This window comes from Euprymna scolopes, chromosome 14 (genome assembly GCF_053919585.1).
Source record: "Euprymna scolopes isolate OS-2025 chromosome 14, ASM5391958v1, whole genome shotgun sequence".
Taxonomy (NCBI): Eukaryota; Metazoa; Mollusca; class Cephalopoda; order Sepiida; family Sepiolidae; genus Euprymna; species Euprymna scolopes.
Genome location: NC_136495.1, coordinates 74,234,373 through 74,257,209, shown reverse-complemented (window position 1 = coordinate 74,257,209; position 22,837 = coordinate 74,234,373). Strand labels below are relative to the sequence as shown.

At 32.4% G+C, this 22,837-nt stretch overlaps 2 protein-coding genes across 2 annotated transcripts in view; one reads left to right on the top strand and one right to left on the bottom strand.

Moving 5' to 3' along the window:
* The window catches only part of LOC145293092 (COP9 signalosome complex subunit 3-like), a 66,754-nt gene extending 53,703 nt beyond the window's left edge, over positions 1 to 13,051 (bottom strand). The window contains exon 1 of the mRNA XM_080139467.1: positions 12,507 to 13,051. Coding sequence (XP_079995593.1) covers positions 12,507 to 12,612 — 106 coding nt within the window. The 5' untranslated portion in view covers positions 12,613 to 13,051. The remainder of the gene's footprint in view (positions 1 to 12,506) is intronic.
* LOC145293091 (hexosaminidase D-like) overlaps positions 1 to 22,837 on the top strand; it is a 127,190-nt gene that overhangs the window by 12,640 nt on the left and 91,713 nt on the right. The window lies entirely within an intron of this gene.

Below are 22,837 nucleotides of genomic sequence, written 5' to 3'. Positions count from 1 at the left end.
AGGGACTAGCAGTAGATGCAGCAACAATACTCCATGCACGGACGAATTGTGTTTTAAAGATATAGGATGCTTTCTGGTGTGCATAATTTCCTATTATGGTAGAGGGAACCCACTTTCTATGCGGCAGCCTTGGCAATATCCTTAATGTATTTGTTCCAATTCATGTTGCCTGTGGATGTTAGGTGGAAGAGTTTGTTACGGCAATCAATGATTGAGAAGGTTTTTTGTAATTGTTAAAGGAAAGAAGCTTAGTCTTAGTAGCATTAAATGTTGACATCCATTTATGGCCACATTCAAATACTGAAGATCATTTGGTAGGGTTTCCAACATTGCTTTGGAATTGTGTACATACGAGGATTGTTCCAAAAAGTAAAGCTCCATATATTTTGAACTAAAAAAGTTGAAGAGCTACAAAGACAGGAATGGTATCATTAAACCGAACAAGCTTTTGTGCTCCAGAATTTATTTTTCTACACAGTCAGCTCCATTCTCGATGCACTTTTGCCAAGAATGAATGATAGGAGCACACTTTGTCATATGAGGGTCATTCCAAAAATACTACCTCCTATTTTTGTAACTAAAAAAGTTGAAAGACTACAAAGACGACAGCAGTACCATTAAAATGATTGACCTTTTGTAGTCAAGAATGTATTTTCCTACATAGTAACCACCATTCTCAATCCACTTTTGCCAGGAATTCAATGACTGATCTCTGCTGCTGATATACGTCCATGACAGGGCTTGCTTTCTTATGAGTCTCACACTGTCAATATCGTCAACAGCGACTTTGTGCTCCAGAATTTATATTTTTACAGTCATGAATGATGCGATGAATTATGGCCATGCATGGCCATCCTGAACGCATTGTCATACAAGGTTCATTCCCAAAGTAAAGCATCCTATTCATGTTGCCTTTGATAATCTGATGAAAGCAAATGTGCCAATGTGATTAACAGTAAACTCTACTCTACCATTGAAAGGAAAAAAAAATTGTTCTTAAAATAAAATCTAAAGCAAAAATTTTTTTGCTATTAAAAAAAAAAAAAAAAAAAAGAAAAAAAGTGCTTGTTTAGATTGGTAATCTTTTGAACCAACGCATTTCATGAGAAAACATTACTACATACTTCCATGTCATGTCGAAATTAGTATAAATTCCAAAAATTATGAAAAGTTGACCCAGAAGATATGTTATATGTATAGTTTAACAAAAAATCTACAATTATGTTCTGTTTAAAAATGGCAGACTCCTAACTTAACTTAATTTAAATCAAGGGGGAAAAGTTTGTCATATTACATACAACTCTTTACATTAAAACATACGATAAAACTTGATAAATTTTATTTTTCTACTGGATTCATTTTTCGTAACTTTTGGAATTTACATGACCCATATGTTTTTGATGCTTGTTCAAATTGGCACTTATGGCGGCAATTAAAAGTTAAGAAACTACAGAAAAGTCTGTATGATGTACATACTCGTTACAACACGAAGATGTCATGTTCCAAAAATCGCATAATTTGATCAAGTAGCTTTTTTCTTATTTAAGAAAATTAAATTTTACGACTAAGCAAATTGTAGTGCTTTTGTCAAGTATGATGAAATCCAATGAAATAAATAAGGGGAAGATAACTGAAATCAAAGTTTCAAGGTCAAAATTCAGCCTTACGTTCAATACAGTTTAGTAATAAAATCAATAAAAATTGTAAATTTTGATTCTTTGTTTTAAATAAAACTACTTCATTGATTTATATAATTTTTGGAATATGACATCTGTTCTGTAACGAGTACACACAGAGACATTATCTTTTTTATAATTGCCACCATAAGTGTTAATTTGAATAAGCACCATGTTTTCACCTCAAAACACTGATTTATACAAGCATCAAAAAATTAATCCCTCAGAATTTTGTGTGAATAGAGAAAGAAAAAGACGAATATGAAAAAAAGATGAGCTCAAATAAAGACGAGGGGGCCGACATAATTACTTGTCCTCTGTGACGATGTTGCCTAGCGATTATTATTTTCTCAAATCAGGAATGTTGACAGGCTAAAAGCACTTGAGACAAGGGAAATAACTCTGGCGTCTTTGTGCTACAAAGGTAGTTGATCGTTAATGAGAACATGTCTGCCTTGCTGAATGTGATTCTGACAGATGGTGGGGGATAGTCTCGTGAAAAGGAGTTATAAACACAAATATGATTTTTTTTCTCATACAAAAGCTACAAGCCTCAAAAAATAAAATAATAAAAATGGACGACAGAACAATTTCTTTGAAAACACTTGATGCAGCAGCACAAATGTTAGCCATGTTTGAATATGTGAAATATTATTGAAAAGTTTTGGGTGCTTTTGTCTATTCAGATAATCAAGCCCAAAGCGAAATAAAATTGACGAGGTTATAGTCAGCTAACATGCTTCTCAATTTTTTGTGGAGCACTACTGGAAGCAGGACAAGGCAAATCAGTTCCTTCACTTTTATTGTTCATCAGTATTTCTATTGTGAAGCTATTTAGTGACATAAAATATAAGAAAATAGCCATTACTGAAAAGTATACAATAAAAATTAACAAAATTATACAAATAAAATTAATCTTTCTTTGCATTTTTAATAACAAATTTATTTTAAGCTTTTATTTTATTTGAAATTTTATAAGAGATATGTTTACGAAATTATAATCATAAAAATTTATTTTTTATTTTAAAGAAATGTTTTTATTTGAATTTATATAATAAATATGTTCATAAATACCTTCATAAACATATATTTATTATATAAAAATTATAAAATATTTATTATATAAAAATATAAAATTTATTATATAAAAATATAAAATTTATTATATAAAATTATAAAATTTATTATATAAAATTATAAAATTTATTATATAAAATTATAAAATTTATTATATAAAATTATAAAATTTATTATATAAAAATTATAAAATATATTTATTATATAAAAATTATAAAATATATTTATTATATAAAAATAAAATTATTGAAATTAAAATAAAATTTGGTGCTTGTCTACAGACATTTGGGCCTATAAAAAAAAATTTTTTTTCAAGAAAAATTAAAAATCTTTATGATGTACATACCTGTCACCATATAAAGATGTCATATTCCAAAAATCACATAAATCGATCAAGTATTTTTTTTATTTTATTTTAGAAAATCAAATTTTATGACACATTTTATCGAAGGATTAGTGCACAATCTTAATTTCAAATGATCAGGAATGCAGGATCAACAAGGGCAGACAAATCGACTTTGAAAAAAAAAAAAAAAGAAAAAATCTTTTCACTCTTGAAAAAATCCTTTCAAATTACCCCTTTTACAGGTTTTCGGGGGTGCTGAAAACTAAAATAACGTTTATGAAAACAATTTAAAAAGAAAATGAGCACCCACATGTTGACCCCCTTCCCAACAAAAAAAATCTGCTTACATTTGGGCAGGTGATTTTCTTTAAAAAAAAAAAAAAAAAAAAAAAAAAAAAAAAAAAAAACTTGATCGATTTACGTGATTTTTGGAATATGTCATCTTCATGTGCTGACAGGTATGTACAAAGATTTTTAAAGATTTTTCTTGGAAAAAAATTTTCATTAGATTCAAATGTAGATAAGCATCCAAAATTTCAAACATAGAAAACGTATCCAATAGATAATATTCCAAAAATAGTTGCCTTTGATTCTCCACCTCCATAGGAATTCTTGCAGATGACTATCAGAGTTTGCATCAGAAGTCCCTCTCAAAAAAATTTTTTTTTTAAATTGCAAAACCTGTTTTCAAGATTTATTAAACAAAAAGATTGGAAAAAAACTGTTTTTACTAAAATGTAATGAAAAAAAAAAAAAAATAGTACATGCACAGGGTGTGAGAGAAAAAAAGCGAGGGAATTGATTTGTCTTGTCGCTGCAGAAAATTGGAAAGTAGGTTTAGCTGACTATAACCACTGATGCAAATAAAACTAACTGCAACATTTTCTGCCCTTTACATTATTTATTGGCAGCCATATTTAACATCATGTCTTACTGCTTAAAAAAAAAAAAAAAGACATTACTGGATAATAAATATGATGGACTTAGAAAAAATCTTGGGTGCTTGTGCAGATAAGTGATGTTTTAAACCAACACTTTACATGTAAAAACATTAATTACGTATATACATATGTCGATAGTAATATAAATTTTAAAAATTACAAAAAATGATCCAGCAGGAAAATAATTACAAGTGAAGATAGAATTATCGAATTTTGTGTTTTAATGTGGAGGATTTGTGTAACCAATTCTGTATGACAAACGAACTTATCTCCCTTGAGTTAAATTAAGGGGGGGGGTCATTTTTAAACACAATATGTCAGAACATAATTGTTGATTTTTGTTCAAAACACAGCCAGCACATCTTCTACTGGATCATTTTTAATAATTTTTGGAATTTATACTAATTTCAACATGACATGTAAGTACGTAATAATGTGTCACTGATCTACACAAGCACCAAATCTTGTTTAGAAGAAATTGTCTTCAAAATGAGTGCCTTTCATTAGAAAATAGTTTAACTTTGGTTTTGATAATGGCATTATCAGCAAATCTAGACTCCTATAAATTTTTTTTTTTGTGTATTGATATTCAGATTAAAAATCCTTTTTTCTATTTATTTAAAAAGTAAATATACAACTTTGTTATATATGGATCGTTGAATTGCATTCACTAGCAAAAGATCTAGCTAATTTGCATAATCTTTTAAACATTTATTTTAATTAATTTCCTATTTGTTTTTTTCAGTTTTCTTACGGAATGATCATCTTTAGTTAACTATTACGTGTAATTACATTCATGCAGACATTCTACATTATTTATACTTGCATAATATTTGCGTAAAAAGGTTATAGTAAACACAAAGCTCTTTCTCTATATATTTATGTATGCATATTTGTTTAAAACTTTTGCCTATCAAACTCCTGTCAGTTTTTGGTCTAGAGACATGAAACTTAATATATAGGGTATTCAAACCCATGCGAAATTTTATACTTGGGTTTTCGCCAAAGAAAATCGGTGCAAAAGTGAAAATTAAAAAATTGGAATTTGCCAGGTGAAGGCCAAACCTGTCTTCATAAGTTAGAACTTGGCAGGCGTAATTTGACTAAACCCGTTATTTCTACACATGCGCAAATATACATGTAGACCTTTAACAACATTATTTGTAAAGTTTTTATATGCATGTGGTCTTAGCTCAGATGGTAACGAATCATGCTGGAGAGCTATATATTTTGGTTTCAATCCTAGCTAATGACACCCAAGTTTTTTTTTGTTTTTTTTACTTTTCAGGGTCCTTCAGACAAATTTATATTTAGTTGACCGTTAACAACTAAATATTTTCATTTACTAGCCAAATATAAAAGTTACTAGTCTAAGCCACATGACTTTTGGAAAACGACATCTTCATTCTGTGATAAGTACATACATCATAAAAAAATTTTCTTTTGCTTTTTTTTTTTTAAATAAGTGTAATTCTAAATATGCTCTAAATTTTATGTTTAGACTTTAAAGTATAAATATTCGAATTTCTCCAGATGTTTTTTTAAACAGCCTTCATTTATATATATATATATATATATATATATATATTCTATTAAACCTTTTATTGGTTAAATAATTTGACTTTGTTTTATTAAAAAAAAATATAAGGGTTGAAAAGATATTTTTCACTCAGCAATGAGCTTTGGAAGATTGGTGTAAAAACACAATTGCCAAATCATTTTATTATTTCTAGTCGCCACTTCAAGAAATTAAAATACGACTGTTTCACTCGTAACGTAAAGCTCTGATCATATAGTTTGGTTTTTTTTAACTAAGTAAATCAAATTTTATGAGAGTGAGAATGTTGTCTTGATCTGCCATATTTAATAAATAAAGAGAGGAAACTCAATTCGAACTATCGAGATCAAAATCAGCTTTGTAATGGCTACGATTTACTATTAAAATTGCTACAAAAGGTAAAATGATTTTCTATATAAACGTTACTTGATCAATTTCCATGATTTTTGGAATAAGACATTAAACTAGGTGCGGCCAAAATGAAATGAGGGAGTAAGTATTATTTGACCGAGTCTCTCTTTAAAAAAAATCTACCAAAAATCAAGTAATTATCCAATCAATACGAAATTTTCACCGATTATTAAGTGAGGAATGAACTTTATAACCGTGTACTTTTCTTTTCTTTCATAATAAATATATATGTATATTTTTGCCTACAAAATCCCCTTTATTTGTGGTTACAAATATGCTTAAAATAATCAGCCGAAAATAAACAAAATATATTGTACTGTGAGGAGGCTGAGGATTGTATATAAAACAAAAGAAAAACAACTGTGCACATATCAGATTTTAAGGTTGAAAATCCGAATTTTAAATATGTTTTATTTTTCATCTTTTGTGTTCTGAAGTGTGAAATCTGTTGAATATGTTAATATATATTCTTTAAGATTAACAAAAAAAAAACAAATAAATAAAGTTATATATATCTTCATTATTTTTACGAAAAACACTACTTTTAAATCTTTGAAAAATAAATTAGAATTTTTTTTTTTAATGAGCCCAATATTGCTAATATACCATTAAATAAGAAATGCTTTGAAGAATCGATACAAAAAAGATAAATAATTGTGCATTTTGCTAAAAAATACAATAATTTCTTTGGGCAATTTGTTGTTACGTGATATTTCTTCACCTATGGTAGCCCATAAAAGCCTACAAACAGTTGTTATCCCCCCCTTTACATTTTTGCTGTGACTTGTGCTTGACTTTAGTTTAAAGTGTGGGGGACTTGCATCTACCACACTCTCGTTCAGAAACTGATGGCAAGATAGGGTCAAGATGACTAAGCATGATACTAGATGCAGGAGTTGTCTCCAAAACATACGGCACCTAGCATTCCCAAAATGATCATCCATCTGGTACTGGTCAACCTCATCGTTGCTTAACTTCAGGCCTTACAGGCAACAAATATATATATATATATATATATATATATATACAAATATATACCTGTATCGCTTATGAAAAAATAATTAAACCCTTATAAAGTTGATTCTTCACTAAATCATCAAAACAAACATTAAAAATACATGGAAATTTACAGGACTAAATGAACTTTATTTATTCATGTAAAGGCTACCATAGTTTCTTCGAAAATACCATTAAATTTTAGATTTTTTCAATTTCGCTATGCGGAATCTATAGCAGAAGATAAAAGATGGAATTATTTGAAATTCAGGAACTTGTGTTATATTTTTTTTGCATATTCGTATATCAAATCATCCTAAATCTTATTTAAACAAAAAAATTCATTGATTAAAAAATTTTAAATTTAAATGATCCATCAAGACAAAAATAGCGATGAATGGTGTCTTTTTTTTTTTTAGAGGGGGGGGTAAATTTTATTAAAAATAGTAGAAAACGTTTTACGATAAAATTCAGGTTTTCATCTTTCTGAAAAAAAAAAAAAAAAAAAAATTGCTCAAGAAAGGTAAATGTTTATTTTAACTGTAACCCAACGCCGACCATTCTAGTTTGTGTTTTTAGGGGTTATCGAGGTTGCTGAAAACAAATGTGGCATTTAAACTCGTTGCAAATTTACTGTTTGCATAGTATTAATCCCTGACCTCTGGGATTATTTTGCACCATTTCACCGCCTTCGTTAACGCTTTTCTTACATGATGCATTCACGCATAGTAAAGTGACTTGAAAGATTGCAGAGGAATCTTTAGCGGATATTTAAAATAAGTTTTCAAAAAAAAAAAAAAAAAAAAAAAAAATGGCAGTTCATTTTTTTTTTTTTTTTTTTTTTTTTTTTGTTACATAGATTTAATGCTATTTGATAATTTAGCAGATTAACCAACAAACGACTATCCAAAAAAAACTAAATATACAACAAATATGGCACCATGGCCAATAAAAGGCTCATTTGTTTGTGTTTTCAAGTAGTTTTTATTGCTCTTTATTTAATTTCAAAATTTCAGTTTTTTCAAGCAGATTTAAAAAAAATGACGGCATCTTTTTCTGGAAAGCAAGCCTCGTTTTGAATTTTTTTTTTTTTTTTTTTTTTTTTTTTACAAGAGTACACAGCGTACTATAAACACCAACCTCCCCATGTGAAGAACGGCTTTCGAGGTTGGAATGTTTATTCTGAAAGTCTGAAAGCCGTTCTTAACATGAGGAAGTTGATGTATTTATACTACACTGTGTACTCTTGTAAAAAAAAATACCAAAAAAATTCAAAACACCTGTAAACCTTGAATTCAAAATGAGGCTTGCTTTCCAAAAATGAAGATGTCGCCATATATATATATATATATATATTCGTCGTAGTCGTTTGTTAGTTAATTTGCTAAATATCCTGCTTTTTAATCGATCTAAAAGATTAAGTTTTCACGCACGGTTTACAAAGACATATTTTTATGTTTTTCGTCCCCCCCCCTCACTTTTTTGGGGGAGGGGGGGTATTCAATTATATAACTTGTATAGTTTTTAACAGGTGCTTCTGCGGTTTAATTAAGTAACGTGCTGACATTAACAGTGTTAATGTCAGCACGTTATTTACAGTAAAACATTATTTAAACTGCAGAAGCACCGGTTAAAAATTTTACAAGTTCTATAATTGAATATCCCCCCCAAAAAAAAAAAAAAAAAAAAAAAAAAAAGGAATGAAAAACAATGTTTTTGTAAACCGCTCATGAAAAATTAATTTTTCAGTTTTAGATTGATTAAAAACATTAAAACTACGTAGCACAAAAAAAAAAAAATGAACCACTTTTTTGGCTAACGTACATGAACGTTCGCCACTTTTTTTTTTTTTGAAAACTTACTTATTTCAAATGTCCGCTAAAGATTCCTCCGCGATGTGACAAGTCACTTTACTACGTGCGTGCGTGCGTGCAAACACATCATGTAAGAAAAACGTTAACGAAAGGCGGTGTAATGGTGCAAAATAGTCCCAGGGTCCAGGGGTTAATACCATGCAAATGGTAAATTTGCGACGAATGCCAGATTCGTTTTCAGCGGAAGGCGTGTCAGAATTTTTTGGGAATTTTTGACACCCCTCACACAAAACTGCAAATAAAATATAAAAAAAACTTGTAATTTCTCTTTTTAAAGTGGGTTGTTTATTTTCTTTATGGAATATACTTCCAAACTATTAAAGATTTAGATAAATAATAGAAATATTTTTTATTTTTTTTAAAAACAGTGTTTACAAAGTGCATGCATGCGCTCATGCAGCCATATGAAATGAATTGAATTTTACAAGTTAAATTTTTTTCAATTTAAAAATTTATCAAAATGTTTCTATTGGTTCAATTTTTACGATATTTGCAGGTTTAATGTGAAATTTTATGCTCTTTCCAATAAACCGAATATAATATTCTAGACAAACGTTTTTTAACCCCCCCCCCCATTTAGAAATGTCTATTAAAATGAAAATAATTTTCTCACCTCAGATTTATATCACAAATTGAAGATAAAAGATCACTAAAATAAAAATTTACATGTTGCTTGTTTATTTTCAAACATTAACATTTTGTTTTTACGTTGTGTTTTTTTTTTTTTTTTGCAAGCATAAACTAAATATTTTTGAAATATTTTTCTTTTTGAAAAATTTGCTTATGCACGTATTGTACCGCGTTTTTTTTTTTTTAATAGTAGTTTCAAGTAAAATTCAGGTTTTACAATATCCTTTTTCAAATATATATATATATATATATATATATATATATATATATATATATATACACACTCGCGGAAAAGGTAAAGTGCAAAAAAATTAAGAAAAAAGGGGGGGTCATAAAGATAAAAGAAAGAAAAAAAAACGTTGATTTTTTTTTTTATCATAAGAGCGTAAAAAATACTCGCGGAAAAACGGTTGTACCCATAAATATGTTTAAAAGAAAAATATAGCAAAAACATTTAGTTTATGCTTGCAAAAAAAAAAAAAAAAAAAAAAAAAAAAAAAAAAAAAACGTAAATGTTTGAAAATAAACAAGTAACAACACGTAAATGTTTGGAAAAATAAACTTAAATATGTTTACAAAAAACATGCTTAAAATTAAAATATAACAAAAACATTTTTATTTCAAGGGTGCCATTATATACATTTTGTACTTCCGTAACTGAGTGGACAGACAGTAACGCCACCTATAGTCAAACGGAGGAAACAGGCTCTCTTTCTTCACGATTAAAAACAGAACATGAAAATGACATACTCATAATTGTTTAAACTGGGCGATCGAGCGTCATTTGAAAACCAAAACATTGTATAAAAATTTATCAAAATATAATTGTAAAAACATTTATTAAAAAGTTTGCGTAAGAAAATATAAGGTAATCATTGGGCGTTGAGTTCCATGGCGACCAGCAGAAAAATTTAATAAGTAAATATTTACTTTAACTACAACAGAACACCGACCAATAAAACTTTTTTTTTTTTTAACGGTTTTCGACAGCGAATCTGATATTCAAACCCGTCGCAAATTTACCGTTTGCATGGTATTAACCCCCTGAACCCTCGCACTATTTTGTGCCAACTCATCATCGCCATCGTTTATGCTATTGTTCGCGCATGGGCGCGCGTAGTAAGGTGACTTATCACATCGCGGAAGAATTTTTTTAGCAGACATTTAAAATACCAGAAAAGTGGGTTTGTATTACTGTACAGTGTACACAGATTCGAAAAAGTTGTCAAAAAACAAATATATAACAAATAAATGTTATCAAAAGCAAGATAAGTTACTTTTCTACCAAACTGGATATATTTTTCGTGTTTTTATTCAATGTAACATGTTTATTCAGCTCGAAAAACATACAGTGTTTACTGATGTATTGGAAAATTTAAGATGGCGTCTGATTCTCTCTTTAACACGGTAAGTTTGGGAAAAGGTGTTATAAATAAAAACCCAGATAAAATACTGTTAAAAACTCGCTCAATATATGTTACCGTGACATAGGTTGACATATATTCGGCGGGTTTTTAATAGTATTTTGTATAGTTTTTTATTTATAACACCTTTTCCCAAACTTACCGTGTTAAAGAGAGAATCAGCCGCCATCTTGAATTTTCCAATACATGTTTTTCGAGCTGAATAAATATGTTACATTGAATAAAAACACAAAAAATATATCCAGTTTGGTAGAAAAGTTTATTTGTTATATATTTGTTTTTTTTTAACAACTTTTTCGAATCTATGTGTACAGTAATACAAACCCACTACGTAACACAGAAAAATGAATCACATTGTTTTTGAAAACTTTCCTGTTATTTTAAATGTCTGCTAAAAAATTCTTCCGCGATGTGACAAGTCACCTTACTACGCGCGTCCATGCGCGAACGCATCATGTAGGAAGAGCATAAACAATGGCGATGAGTTGGCACAAAATAGTGCGAGGGTTCAGGGGTTAATACCATGCAAACGGTAAATTTGCGACGGTTTTAATATCAGATTCGTTGTCAGCGACCCCGAAAGCCTATAAAAAAAAACAAATTTTATTGGTCGGTGGTGTTAGTTTTACCCATTAAATTTTTCTGCTGGTCGCCATGGAACACAACGCCCAAGGAGTACCAAATATAATTTTAATAAAACACTTTTGTAATGAAAATTACATTGGATATTTAGAAAATAGATTTTTTTTTTTTTCGAACAAATAATTTTAATGAAACTTTTAGAATTAAAGCAACTTTTAAGGGTCAACAACAAATTAATTTAAATGAAACAGAAAAATCATTATCTAGTTTATTTTTTTTTTATTTCATGCTTCCGTCATAGTTTAAAATACTGATTTCTACTTCGGATTTTAATGACAGGTGCGCGAAAAAAAATGGCGTGTTCATTTTCGGCGATAAACTGTAGAAATACCGAAAAAATTACATCCATAAAAATAAACAAAAACAGTTGGTCCAGTTTACGGACATTCTTATTTATTATATTTAAAGTCAGACACTGAAAAGAAACAAGCAATAACTCGGAACTTTTTTCATCAGGAGACGCGAAATTGGCTATAACCGTTTACTTCCGGTATTTTTAGCCATATAGTTACAATGAGTGTATATGCCGTATTGCCAAATAACCACACCCACAGGTTTTTACATACTTAATTTCTTTGTTTGCTTAGGTTGAAGTGGATATAAAAAAAAAACGAAAACAGAGAAACAGTAAACACTGTCTTCAATAATTTACATCCATCATCACTATAGTCATGATCATGTCATCATCGTCATGATGTTAGCACCACCAATCATGGTCATGTCATCATCACCATAGTCATGATCATGTCATATACACAATGGGCATGATAATGTCATCATCACAATCGTCATCATAAAAGAGAAAGAGGCCAACAAATAAGTCGTAAACAAAAGTTATGAAGTTTCCAGAAAGCAGGAGAGTAAATGCGCTAGCTGGAAAAGGAAATGAAGGATTTAGAAACCAATACAAAAATAAATAAACACATCTCACCTTCGTCGGACAATTCAATTACAGTATTAACATAACTTTCCAGCGTGATTGCCATTTTAGCGTTTGTATTACTCGTGCCGCCTAGGAACGTAGAAAGAAAGTTCATCTCCTTTCTTTGGTTTAAATACGAAATAAATATTTGTTCAAATTTTTGTGTTTTTTATACAATTTTATTTTTGATATTTTTTTTTAAAGTTTTCTGTTTCCTTTGAATAATATAAGTTTGCTTTTATCGATTCATGTCGAAATTGATTTTTTTTTATTGTTATTATTTTTTTTTGTCATTTACAGAAGCGACAACACATGCGCGGTGCCTTCTCTCCTTTTTTTTTTTTTTTAGAAAACTCGTTTCATCCAAAAAATTAACTATATATCTATTTATTTCTAGTATTTTCAAGTTTTACAGCATATTTTGTTTATTCAATGCTTAGATGAAAGTACAAAATTATTTTTAAAAAAATACCCCATCCTCATATTAAGAATGGGTTTCTAAATAATGTTATTATTTTAGCACAGTACCTTCTAAGTAATATACATATTCTGTCAGGCTGTTTATTATTCTCGTGAACCTGATTTCAAAATTAAATATTCTAACGAACAAGGGTCAATGAATAAAAAAATAAAAAATTCTCAATTTTTTATTTTTTCGTTTTCATCAATTAAAAAATAAAATATAACTTCGATGAAATTATATTTTTGCTTATAATTATAGAAGATATAGATATAATTATAGAAGTACCTATTTTTCGTTTTTTTTTTTTTTTTTTTAATTTATACTTATTTCGCCGCGGCACGTAAATACGTAATAATGTTTTCACCTGAAATGTGTTGATTTAAAAGAGCACCAAAACTTCTTCCGAACTATGTGATCATATTTTAAAGATCAGAATATCGAGCGATCGATCACGTGACAAATTCGAAATTAGAATAGTTTGTCTGTCGACACTTTTATTTTTTTTTTTTTTTTTATAATTCCTAAGAAGCGAACGTAAAAACGAAAGAGAAGAGTCCGCAATGTTTAAAATAAAGCGATTTCACTTCAGTGATGGGGGAGGGGAGGGCGCTCAGTCAGAGGAGGAAAAATTCTTTTTAGATTGGGTCAATATTTTTTGTTGTCATTGCTGTTCTCAATCCTTTTGGGGAGCTGGATATCTTCCCCACAAAGTCGACTTTATGTTGCACCCAGCCTTTGTGGGGAGGGGATAACTAGAAACAAGCAATTTTTTTTTCTTCTTCTTCTTCTCCTCCTCCTTCTTTTCGCTCTTTTTCTTCTTATTCTTCTTACTCTTTTTCTTCTTCTTTTTCTTCTTATTCTTTTTCTTCTTTACTACGGTGGAGTTGTTGCTAATTTTTTAATCTGGAGAAGTCGATTACGCGCATGCACGTGTGTGTGTGTGTGTGTGTGCGTGGTAAGACGGAATTCTCCAAAAGAAGCGTCATCATTTGTTTTCCATCATTATCATTATTTGGCATTCCACTTATTATTGTTGTTGTTGTTGTTGTTGTTGTTGTTGCGTTTTTGTCGCCACGACACTAATTCCGTCTTGTCGTTCAAATTCGCCCATGAATAAATGAAACTTAATAATTAACATTACATCGAATGAACGCTTAGATTTTAAACCCATACATCACCAGTAAAGCTACACGGTCGACCATGAGTGTCTCTAAGAGACACTGTCTCTTGAAGACAAATTAATGCGGGGGGAAAAAAGACTCACTGTCTTTCAAAATCACACAATGAGAGCAATGTTTAGCATGAATTTAACGGACCATAGTTAGAATAAACGATCTTTTAGTAAAGATGAAACTAGCACTCATGTCTTAAGACTGTTGTTGGCATCCGTCTGCGCACGAGAGAAGGGAGTTCTGTGCCTTAGATTATGTGGTTAAATAATCAAGTATTAACTATTCTACACTGGTGGATTATTAACTATGCTGCACTTTCAACTAACAATTTCTGCGGTTAAATTCGACACAATGCTGTCAAAACTCACTCCTTCAAATTCAACAAACTACTGTCAAAACTCATAACTCCAAAATTCGACACACCGCCATCAAAACTTGCTACTCCAAAGTCCAAATTCAAATTAAGTGAATATCTGAATAAAAAAAATAAAAAAGGCTTTTTATTTAAACTGGAAGCATCTCATTTGCATATGAAGTGACAAGATCGCAAGCATTCAAAGAGAAGCTATTTATTTTCATTTCATTCTTTTTGTCTGCCACCGGACATTAAAGGCTGCACAAAAACAGGTTTGTACCAATTTTTAACGAATTTAATCACATGCCCCCTTGATCTTAAAGATCAATGATTGGTTTCATTCCATCATCCAAGCCAGGCATCTTCATTTGCAGTGCAACAGTCATATAGGTTGAGGAACTCCCTTGACTTCCTCTGTTACGGGAAAAGGGCTGTCCTCTTTCCATATAAATTAATAATAATAACATTAGATAAGTTAAAATGAGATTAGGATAAACAGAGACTCGAACCTTGTAAGCAAAGTTAAGAATTGGGATGTTAGAATTTAGTCTATTGATAAATTCTATTAGAAATAGTTAGGTATTATTTATATCGTAAAAAGAATTGATTGTTTATTCTGTTTGGAATCTGAGTGTTAACAAGGTCAGCCCATAAACATTTTTTGTAAGAAATGTAGCTTACCAGGAGACCGCATTAGAATGCCCCTGTTAGGAAAATATAGATGGGAACCTGCGATATTGGGTGCTTATAAAGCATGCTGCAAGTAACGGCACCGAGTAGAATTATAAGTCTCGGCACAATAAATTAAAAAGGCAGGTGCTGACGGATACAAGAATTCCTTAGAGTACCAAAGGACTATAAGAGTCAGTACCACAGGCAAATCACATATAGCATTAAGAAGGGAGAAAAAGTAAAATATAACGTGTATGTAGGAAGAAAAGATATAACTTTATATTTTTTTAGGGATGTATGAATGCGGGATATCTCTGTTTTGGGATTTTGGACACTCTGATGGAAGAAAAAAAAAAGAAAAATCACAGAAATCCAGGCCATAGTTAGAATTAAGTGCGCATATAGGAATTTTGGCACAAGGGATGGAGGTTATTTAGTTAAGGGTAATGTTTTCTAAGTTTCAAGAGTCCAAGCAAGAAAATTCGAGCGAATCAGTGTGATGAAAAGGTATATTTTAATAATATGAAGCCAAACACAAAGATTTAAGTTAATGAGTTCTGATGTATGTCCCAAAAGAAATAAAATAGTTAGAAAATGAGGCAAAGCTCTAATTAGTAGAACAACTAGGCGAGGGAAAGGATCGGGACACATTTGGACGAAGGGTCGTTGATTTCGTGAGAGGTGGTGTTAAACCTCGGTTTACGGCATAAAGGTGGCTGGATGAAGCAGCTGATATGAATCATAGGAGGTATACCCTACACTCAAAAAAGGAAATGCCAGGAAGATCAGAGAGAGATTCTGATCTAAATATAATAATTATGAAATCAGTTGGAAAAAGACTAACTAAAGAAGTCTTTTTTTTTATAGTGTCTGATTTTTCTTAGCCAAGTGGTTGTACAGATATAGAGGAAAAAATGCACTAGAATTTAAAAATTCGTACATTTTTTGAAAAATGGGAAGGATAGGAATGTTACAGGAAAAGGGCTGTCCCCTTTCCATGTAAATAAGAAGAACATTAGATAAGTTAAAATGAGATTAGGATAAGCTGAGACTCGAACCTTGTAAGCAAAGTTAAGATTTGGAATGTTAGAATTTAGTCTTTTGATAAATTCTATTAGAAATAGCTAGGTATTGTTTATATCGTAAAAAGAATTGATTGTTCATTCTGTTTGGAATCGGAATGTTAAAAAGGTCAGCCAAAAAGAATGAACAATACAAATAAAAAATATATTGTTAAAAAATAGGTTAGAGTCATATGTTGAGAGTTTTTTGTTGTCAAAAGCGTGTGCATAGCCATGTGAAATGGTCACGTTTGGAAAACACACTTATGACGTCATAGCGAAGTGGAATTCTGAATATATGAGCTACAGGAGTCAGTCAGTTGGCGGTTAGTGATCAGCTGACCCTTTGAAAGTGAAAGGAAGAACATTAAACTATATAGATCCCAAATGTGAATTCCTGACATCATCATCATCATTCGACCGGTCCAATGAATAAAGAATCATCATTGTGTTTTTGTAACTGTTGTCACGTGTCATCCTTCAACACCCAAAAGATAATGTGTTAATCATCTTATAACGAGCTTTGTGTAACCCTACAAGATTATGTATCTCCCCTCCTCTGTGTTAAGAACTTGTGTACATCTCCAGTCAGTATATATGAAGCCCCAAGAAATATCAGAACTGTATAAATGTCCTCTCTCCCTCTCATAACTATATTATATATTTTTTTAGAGATGTATGAATGCGGGATATCTCTGTTTTGGGATCTTGGCCGCTCTGATGGAAGAAAAATCACAGTGACTATGTATTACATAAGTCCCGTCATATCTGTTGAACATGACCCCCACACTATACAAAACCTCTTCTACTGGTAAGGAAACTCTCTGTATGTCTAAGATGTGACGTGGCACTCCATCAACTGCCACTTTAGTTTTTCAAGAATACTTTAGTTACTGTCCCTCTTCCCAGCTCATTGTAAAACGAGAATTGGGCACTTTCATCCATACCTCCTCACTTATTGTGATCTTCACTTGTGCCTGTTCTGCTCTCTCCATTATGGCCAGCAGATGTTGTCATTTGTATGTAAAAACAGATTGATGTGGCACTGACGCTTCATTTTGGCCAGTCTTTGCTGCCATGTGATTTAAAAAAAAAAAATGCTTCCTGAGGCAAAATTTGTCTTTTTACTGCCACAGCTTTTATAGTTTGATGGTGTCTCTCTATGATTCCATTGCCACTTGGGCAGTATGCAGATCCAAAATATTGCTTAATGCCCCATTTCTCACCCAGTATTCTAAAGGCTTCTGAGCAGAAAGACATGCCGTTATCTACTAAAACCTTTTCCACTGCCCCCCCCTTCCATGAACACCTTTTCAACAACTTTCTTTACCTCTGCTACTGTTTCTGCTCTAATTTTTTTGCCATATCACCCCTCTACCAGGTCCACAGTCAATCATGGTTAAATACAATTCGTGTTGGTAATGCATATCAATTCTCACCAATTTTCTGTTATATGCAGTTCCCCTTTTTCAAGCTTGCACAATGCAGGATCAATGGATTGATGTTTCCCTGGATTGCTCCATGACTGCCTGAACATCATCCATTTTGATGTTAAGATTCACTTTTCATTGTTAGATACAAGATACAAGGTTTTTTTTTTTCTTTCTAAAATGATGCATATTATGCAGGGTCTTCACATCTTTTACACTACAGCACACCAATACCACATCTTTCTTTTCTCATTAGGCAGGCCTTTTTCACTCTGGTCAGTACAACCACTTTGTTTTTCTGTAATGGAATCAATGTGACAGTTACCTTCAGACCGAATTCTCTGATCAGGTCTTCAAGTGCTTCAGGCTTCATAAGCATTTCAGCTGCCCCTTTCGCCCTGATCCGCTTATCGCTTGACATTTCTGATTTAATCTATGATGCTACTCTTGCTGAGTCCGTTTGTACATCCACTGTTTGTAGCTCCAATTTCAAAGCCAAATTGATGCCCTTCATTATGGCATCAAGCTCTGCAACATTGCTGTAAGCATTATCATTCTTTTTTCATAGTCAAGCTGCATCTTCAGCAATTACTGCTTCTATTTCTAACAGATTCCATAATGCCAGACTGCTAGCGTTGCTCCATATTACCCTTTTTGAGCTCCTTTTTATATGCCATTCTCCCTTTACCGATTTTACCCTTTTTTACTTCTGTAATGACCTCTTGTATCATGCACAGCACCTCTTAATCAATGGCATCCTCTCATTGGTCTACACCAGTTTGTGCTTTAATAAAGCTGCATACAGTCTGTAACTATCCGATCATAGGTTAATAACTAGGCCTAGAACAACAGCATATTCTTTTCATTGTTTTGACTCTCGAGTGTGCATCCGTTGATATCTTATATGCTTTTATATAGAGTGATGTGGTTATCAATTGATCCCCTGTGTCTAACTGTGTCGGATATATACTCGAGAGTCAAAACAATACAAATATTCTGTTATCATAATCCCAGTAATGACCAACCAGTCTCCTGCACACTGAGAAAAGTTCTCGCTTAGTTAGGTCTTCGTTGTAGCATTTTCTTGTCCAAATATTAGCTTTTGTTACAGAATTATTGCTAAGATGTCATACCAATTTAATTTTCAACTAAAAGCAATGTTACCTACTTAATTGTCATGTCGCAATTAGTTAAATATTACATAAAACATGAATGTTCAAGCTTTATCAAAAAACATATATTGAATAAATATCACACTTAAAATTGACGCCGACAAGTATTTTTCATGATATTAACCAATATTAACCAATATTAACCAATGTATTCCTTATAGTTTTCATTGGTTGCCATGTTGTTTGCAATGGGCATCATGCAATGCAATGCAATCATGGAAAATACTTGTCGGCAACAATTTCAAGTGTCATATTTGTTCAAAACAAATCTGAATATCGCTTAAAAATGAACATTTTAAAAGTAAGACTTTTCGAATTTCATTGCAATAACAACGAAGCACCTCTGGTGCTTGTCATAATAGAGTAAACAGATCGATTTTTTAAAAATATGTTGCTTTGAGCAAAAACAACAGTACTTACTAGGGATGGGACCATTCCAATATTTTGTTCGATTCCAATACAATTACCGATTCCGTATTAAATTCCCGATTCCGATGCAATTACCGATACTGATCCCGATACTTTATTAATATCTAAATATTTAACAATAAAGTTGTTACTTTTTACGATTACCGTAAAAACACATGTTAAATGTGCAGATCTTTTCTTAAACGTAAGGATACACTTGTGAGGGGTGATCTATCGATTTTAATTTTATTAAAAGTTTAAAATTAATAGATATTCATTATTTTTGTATTAATATCAGCAGTAGAAAGAATTTTTACAGAAAATCAAATAAAAAAAGCCAATTAAAAGAATCCTTTTTTGGCATCAAAAAATCGGCACACATTTTCCAATTCCGGTACTCCAAATAGTTCCAATTTTTTTGATTCCCGATTCCAATTCTGATTAATCGTCCCAACACTAGTACTTACTTAATTATCATGTATTTTTTTTAAATTCCATTTTCATCCCAAACAAAGCAGAGTGCCACTTTAATGTAGTGGGCTGCTATCGTATATGTATATGTTGTAGGGATACTATGTAGGGAGTTGAGAAGCAAAATGTCTGTTCACATTATGCTTGAACTTCTGCATGTCAGTACTGTTGGGAAAGCAGGAACCTGGAAGGGAATTCCAAAGTCTAGCAGTTCTGGGGAAAGAAACTATTAGAGTAGAAGGCTTTCTTAAATCTAGGGATGTCTACTGTGTAGGGGTGGGATTTTGCTGCTGGACAGGTTTGTTGGGGGTATATACATCGAGGGGGTACAAGGGCTTGTAGTCTGTCAGAGCATCTACAATTAAAATACTTATAAAATAGGCAGAGGGATGCAACATTTCATCCATGAGACAGAAGCCAAAGCTTAGATGACAGCTCAAGACCTATTAGGTTGGCAACTCTTTTTTTTGTAACCCTGTCCAGGAGCGAGAGACTAGTATCAGATGCACCAGCCTAAATGTGACAACAGTACTCCATACATGGACGAATGGTGGCCTTGTAGAGGTATAGGATACTTTCAGGCGTAAGTAGCTTTCTAGCACAGTAGAGAGAGCCCACCTTCTTCGCAGTGGCCTTGGCAATGCTCTCAAGTTATCTGTTCCAGCTCATGTTCCCTGTGAATGTTAAGCCGAGGAGTTTAAAAGAAGTACTTTCAGGTAATGTTTCTTTAGTCATAGCTATTGGTGATTGAGAAGGTTTCTTATAATTATTGAAAAAAATAAGCTTAATCTTGACAGCATTGAATGTGACCATCCATGTTTGTTCGCATTCCACTACAGATTGAAGGTCTTCCTCTAGTGTTTTTGCCATTTATTTAGATATGTGTTCATTTGTTTTCCCCTCGTGCTTTTTGTAGAGCATAGAGTCATCAGCAAATATACCCATCTTAGAAACAATTTTATCAGGTAGGTCATTTATGAATATTAGGAATAATAAAAGTGCAAGGATAGACCCCTGAGGTACACCTGCATTTATATCATCTGGTTAAGAAGTACGACCGTTGAGGAAAACCTGGATTCTTCTCTTATTTAAAAAGGATCTAATTATGTTAAGTATTCATCCAGTGATGCCGTAAGATCTGATTTTCCTGAAAAGACCATCGTGCCATACTCTGTCAAAAGCCTTAGATATATCTAGGGCTACTGCTCTACCCTCACCTGTTTTATCTAGTGTTTGGTATATACGTTCAGAGATTACAGTTAGGATATCTGCTGTAGAATGGCCTTGTCTAAATCCATATTGTTGGTCAGTCAGAAGTTTAGCAGCTGTAAGGTAATGAACTAGAGCTTGGTTAATTATGGACTCAAATATTTTGGCAAAAAGTAGGAGGAAGCTAATGGGGCTATAATTTAATGAGTCAGTTCTTTTGCCAGAATTCTTGTAAACTGGTACCACAGAAGCAGTTTTCCAGCAGTCAGGAAAGCAAGATTCGTTAAGGCATTTGTTGTATAGTTTGGAGAGGACTGGAGCAACCTCAGCAGAGCATTTAATAGTATAGCCGGGATGAGATTGGGTCAACATGCTTTTCAGGTGTCTAAGTTTTTTATGATATCATGCACCTGAGAAGAGATGATTTTCAGATCATCTATTGTGGTGTCTATCCACAAAGGAAAGTCAGGGAGGGAGTGGTTTGCTGGGTCCAATGTGGAGTTTGAGGTAAACCGACTGGCAAGTATGTTAGCCTTCTCAGTTACCGTGCAAACAAGCTCATGATTGTTGGATAGTGGGAGAATTGTTGATTGTCCATTATTAACTACACTGTTGTGGATTTTCCAGCAATTACGAGTTCCTAATTTCTGTGCTTTGATGCGTTTTCTGGTGGTTTCAGTAGATTTCTCTTAGTTGTTGCTATTGCGTCCTTCTAATTATTTTTAGCTTCTATAAACTTTTGTTTGTACTGGACTTATGTTGGATAAAACTGCAGTATGCATGTTGCCTTTGAGCAATGGCAGCTGCACAAGTAGAAGTAAACCATTGCTGATTTGGGGAACGTGTCAGAAACATAACCGTCTGTGATAGAGAATGATATATAGAGAAGCTATGTGTTTTGCTACCAGCTGTGTCAGTGTACGTAGAAAATCCAAGCCAATTATTGTGGTGGACATTGAAGTCACCGAATACATGTACTTGCATGCTAGTATAGAGAGAGAGTGCTGTATCTATGCTGTCAGAGACTTGGTTTATTAGGGTACAGTCCTGGGTCGAGGGAGAGCGGTAGAGAAAATATAAGTAGCTAATGTTATGTTGCATGTTAAGTCTAAAGCATATAAAGGCCTAGTCGTCTGATTCTAGTTTTGTTTCTCTAGTCAAGGGAGGGAGTCGAATATAGACTCCAAGTCCGTGCATATGTCTGTCTGAGTCCTTACAGCAAAGTGGGAAATAACCAGGCATGTTAAAGTGATTAGATGAGATGGAAGAGTGTAGGTTAGTTTCACTTAGCGCCAAGATATCTGGGGTGTTTGCTAGGAGAAATGATTCAACAAAATCTAAATTAGTTCTAAGCCCATGAATATTTCTAAATGCAAGCCTCGAGGGAGGAGACAAATTGGTTTTGCTTGAGTTTGAGCCTTGTTTAATCGTAATTTTTGATTGAACTGTCATTTTATTTTATTTAGAAGTTTCAGTTTAAGGGTGAGATGTGCTGGACAAAGTGGTTGAGCAGAAAGCCAAACATGCAATACAAGTAGACCATCAGCCGACTCCTCATCTACAGAATTGTGGCATCGGGAGAGGCCCACCAGAGATGGGTGCAGGGTCCCTTTCCATGTGCGACATGGCACTACAACCATCCTGATATTATGCAACTGTTGATGGAGCAATCGCTCTAAGCACACCTGTACTATCAGTCAGAAACAGCAGCCAGGAACTGTCAATTCGGTACCCTCAGCTCATCAGAAAAAAATCAACCCAATCGAATTGCATTGGCATATGTGGCACTCAAGCACCCCCAAAGTGCCCAGTTTTAGGAGATGAGATGTTGCAAGCATGGGGAACGGCGTTCATTGCCCTAGTCAGGAGACAAGGTCCACCACTCTGTGTTGCTTTTTTTTTTTTTTTTTTTTTTTTTTACACAGTG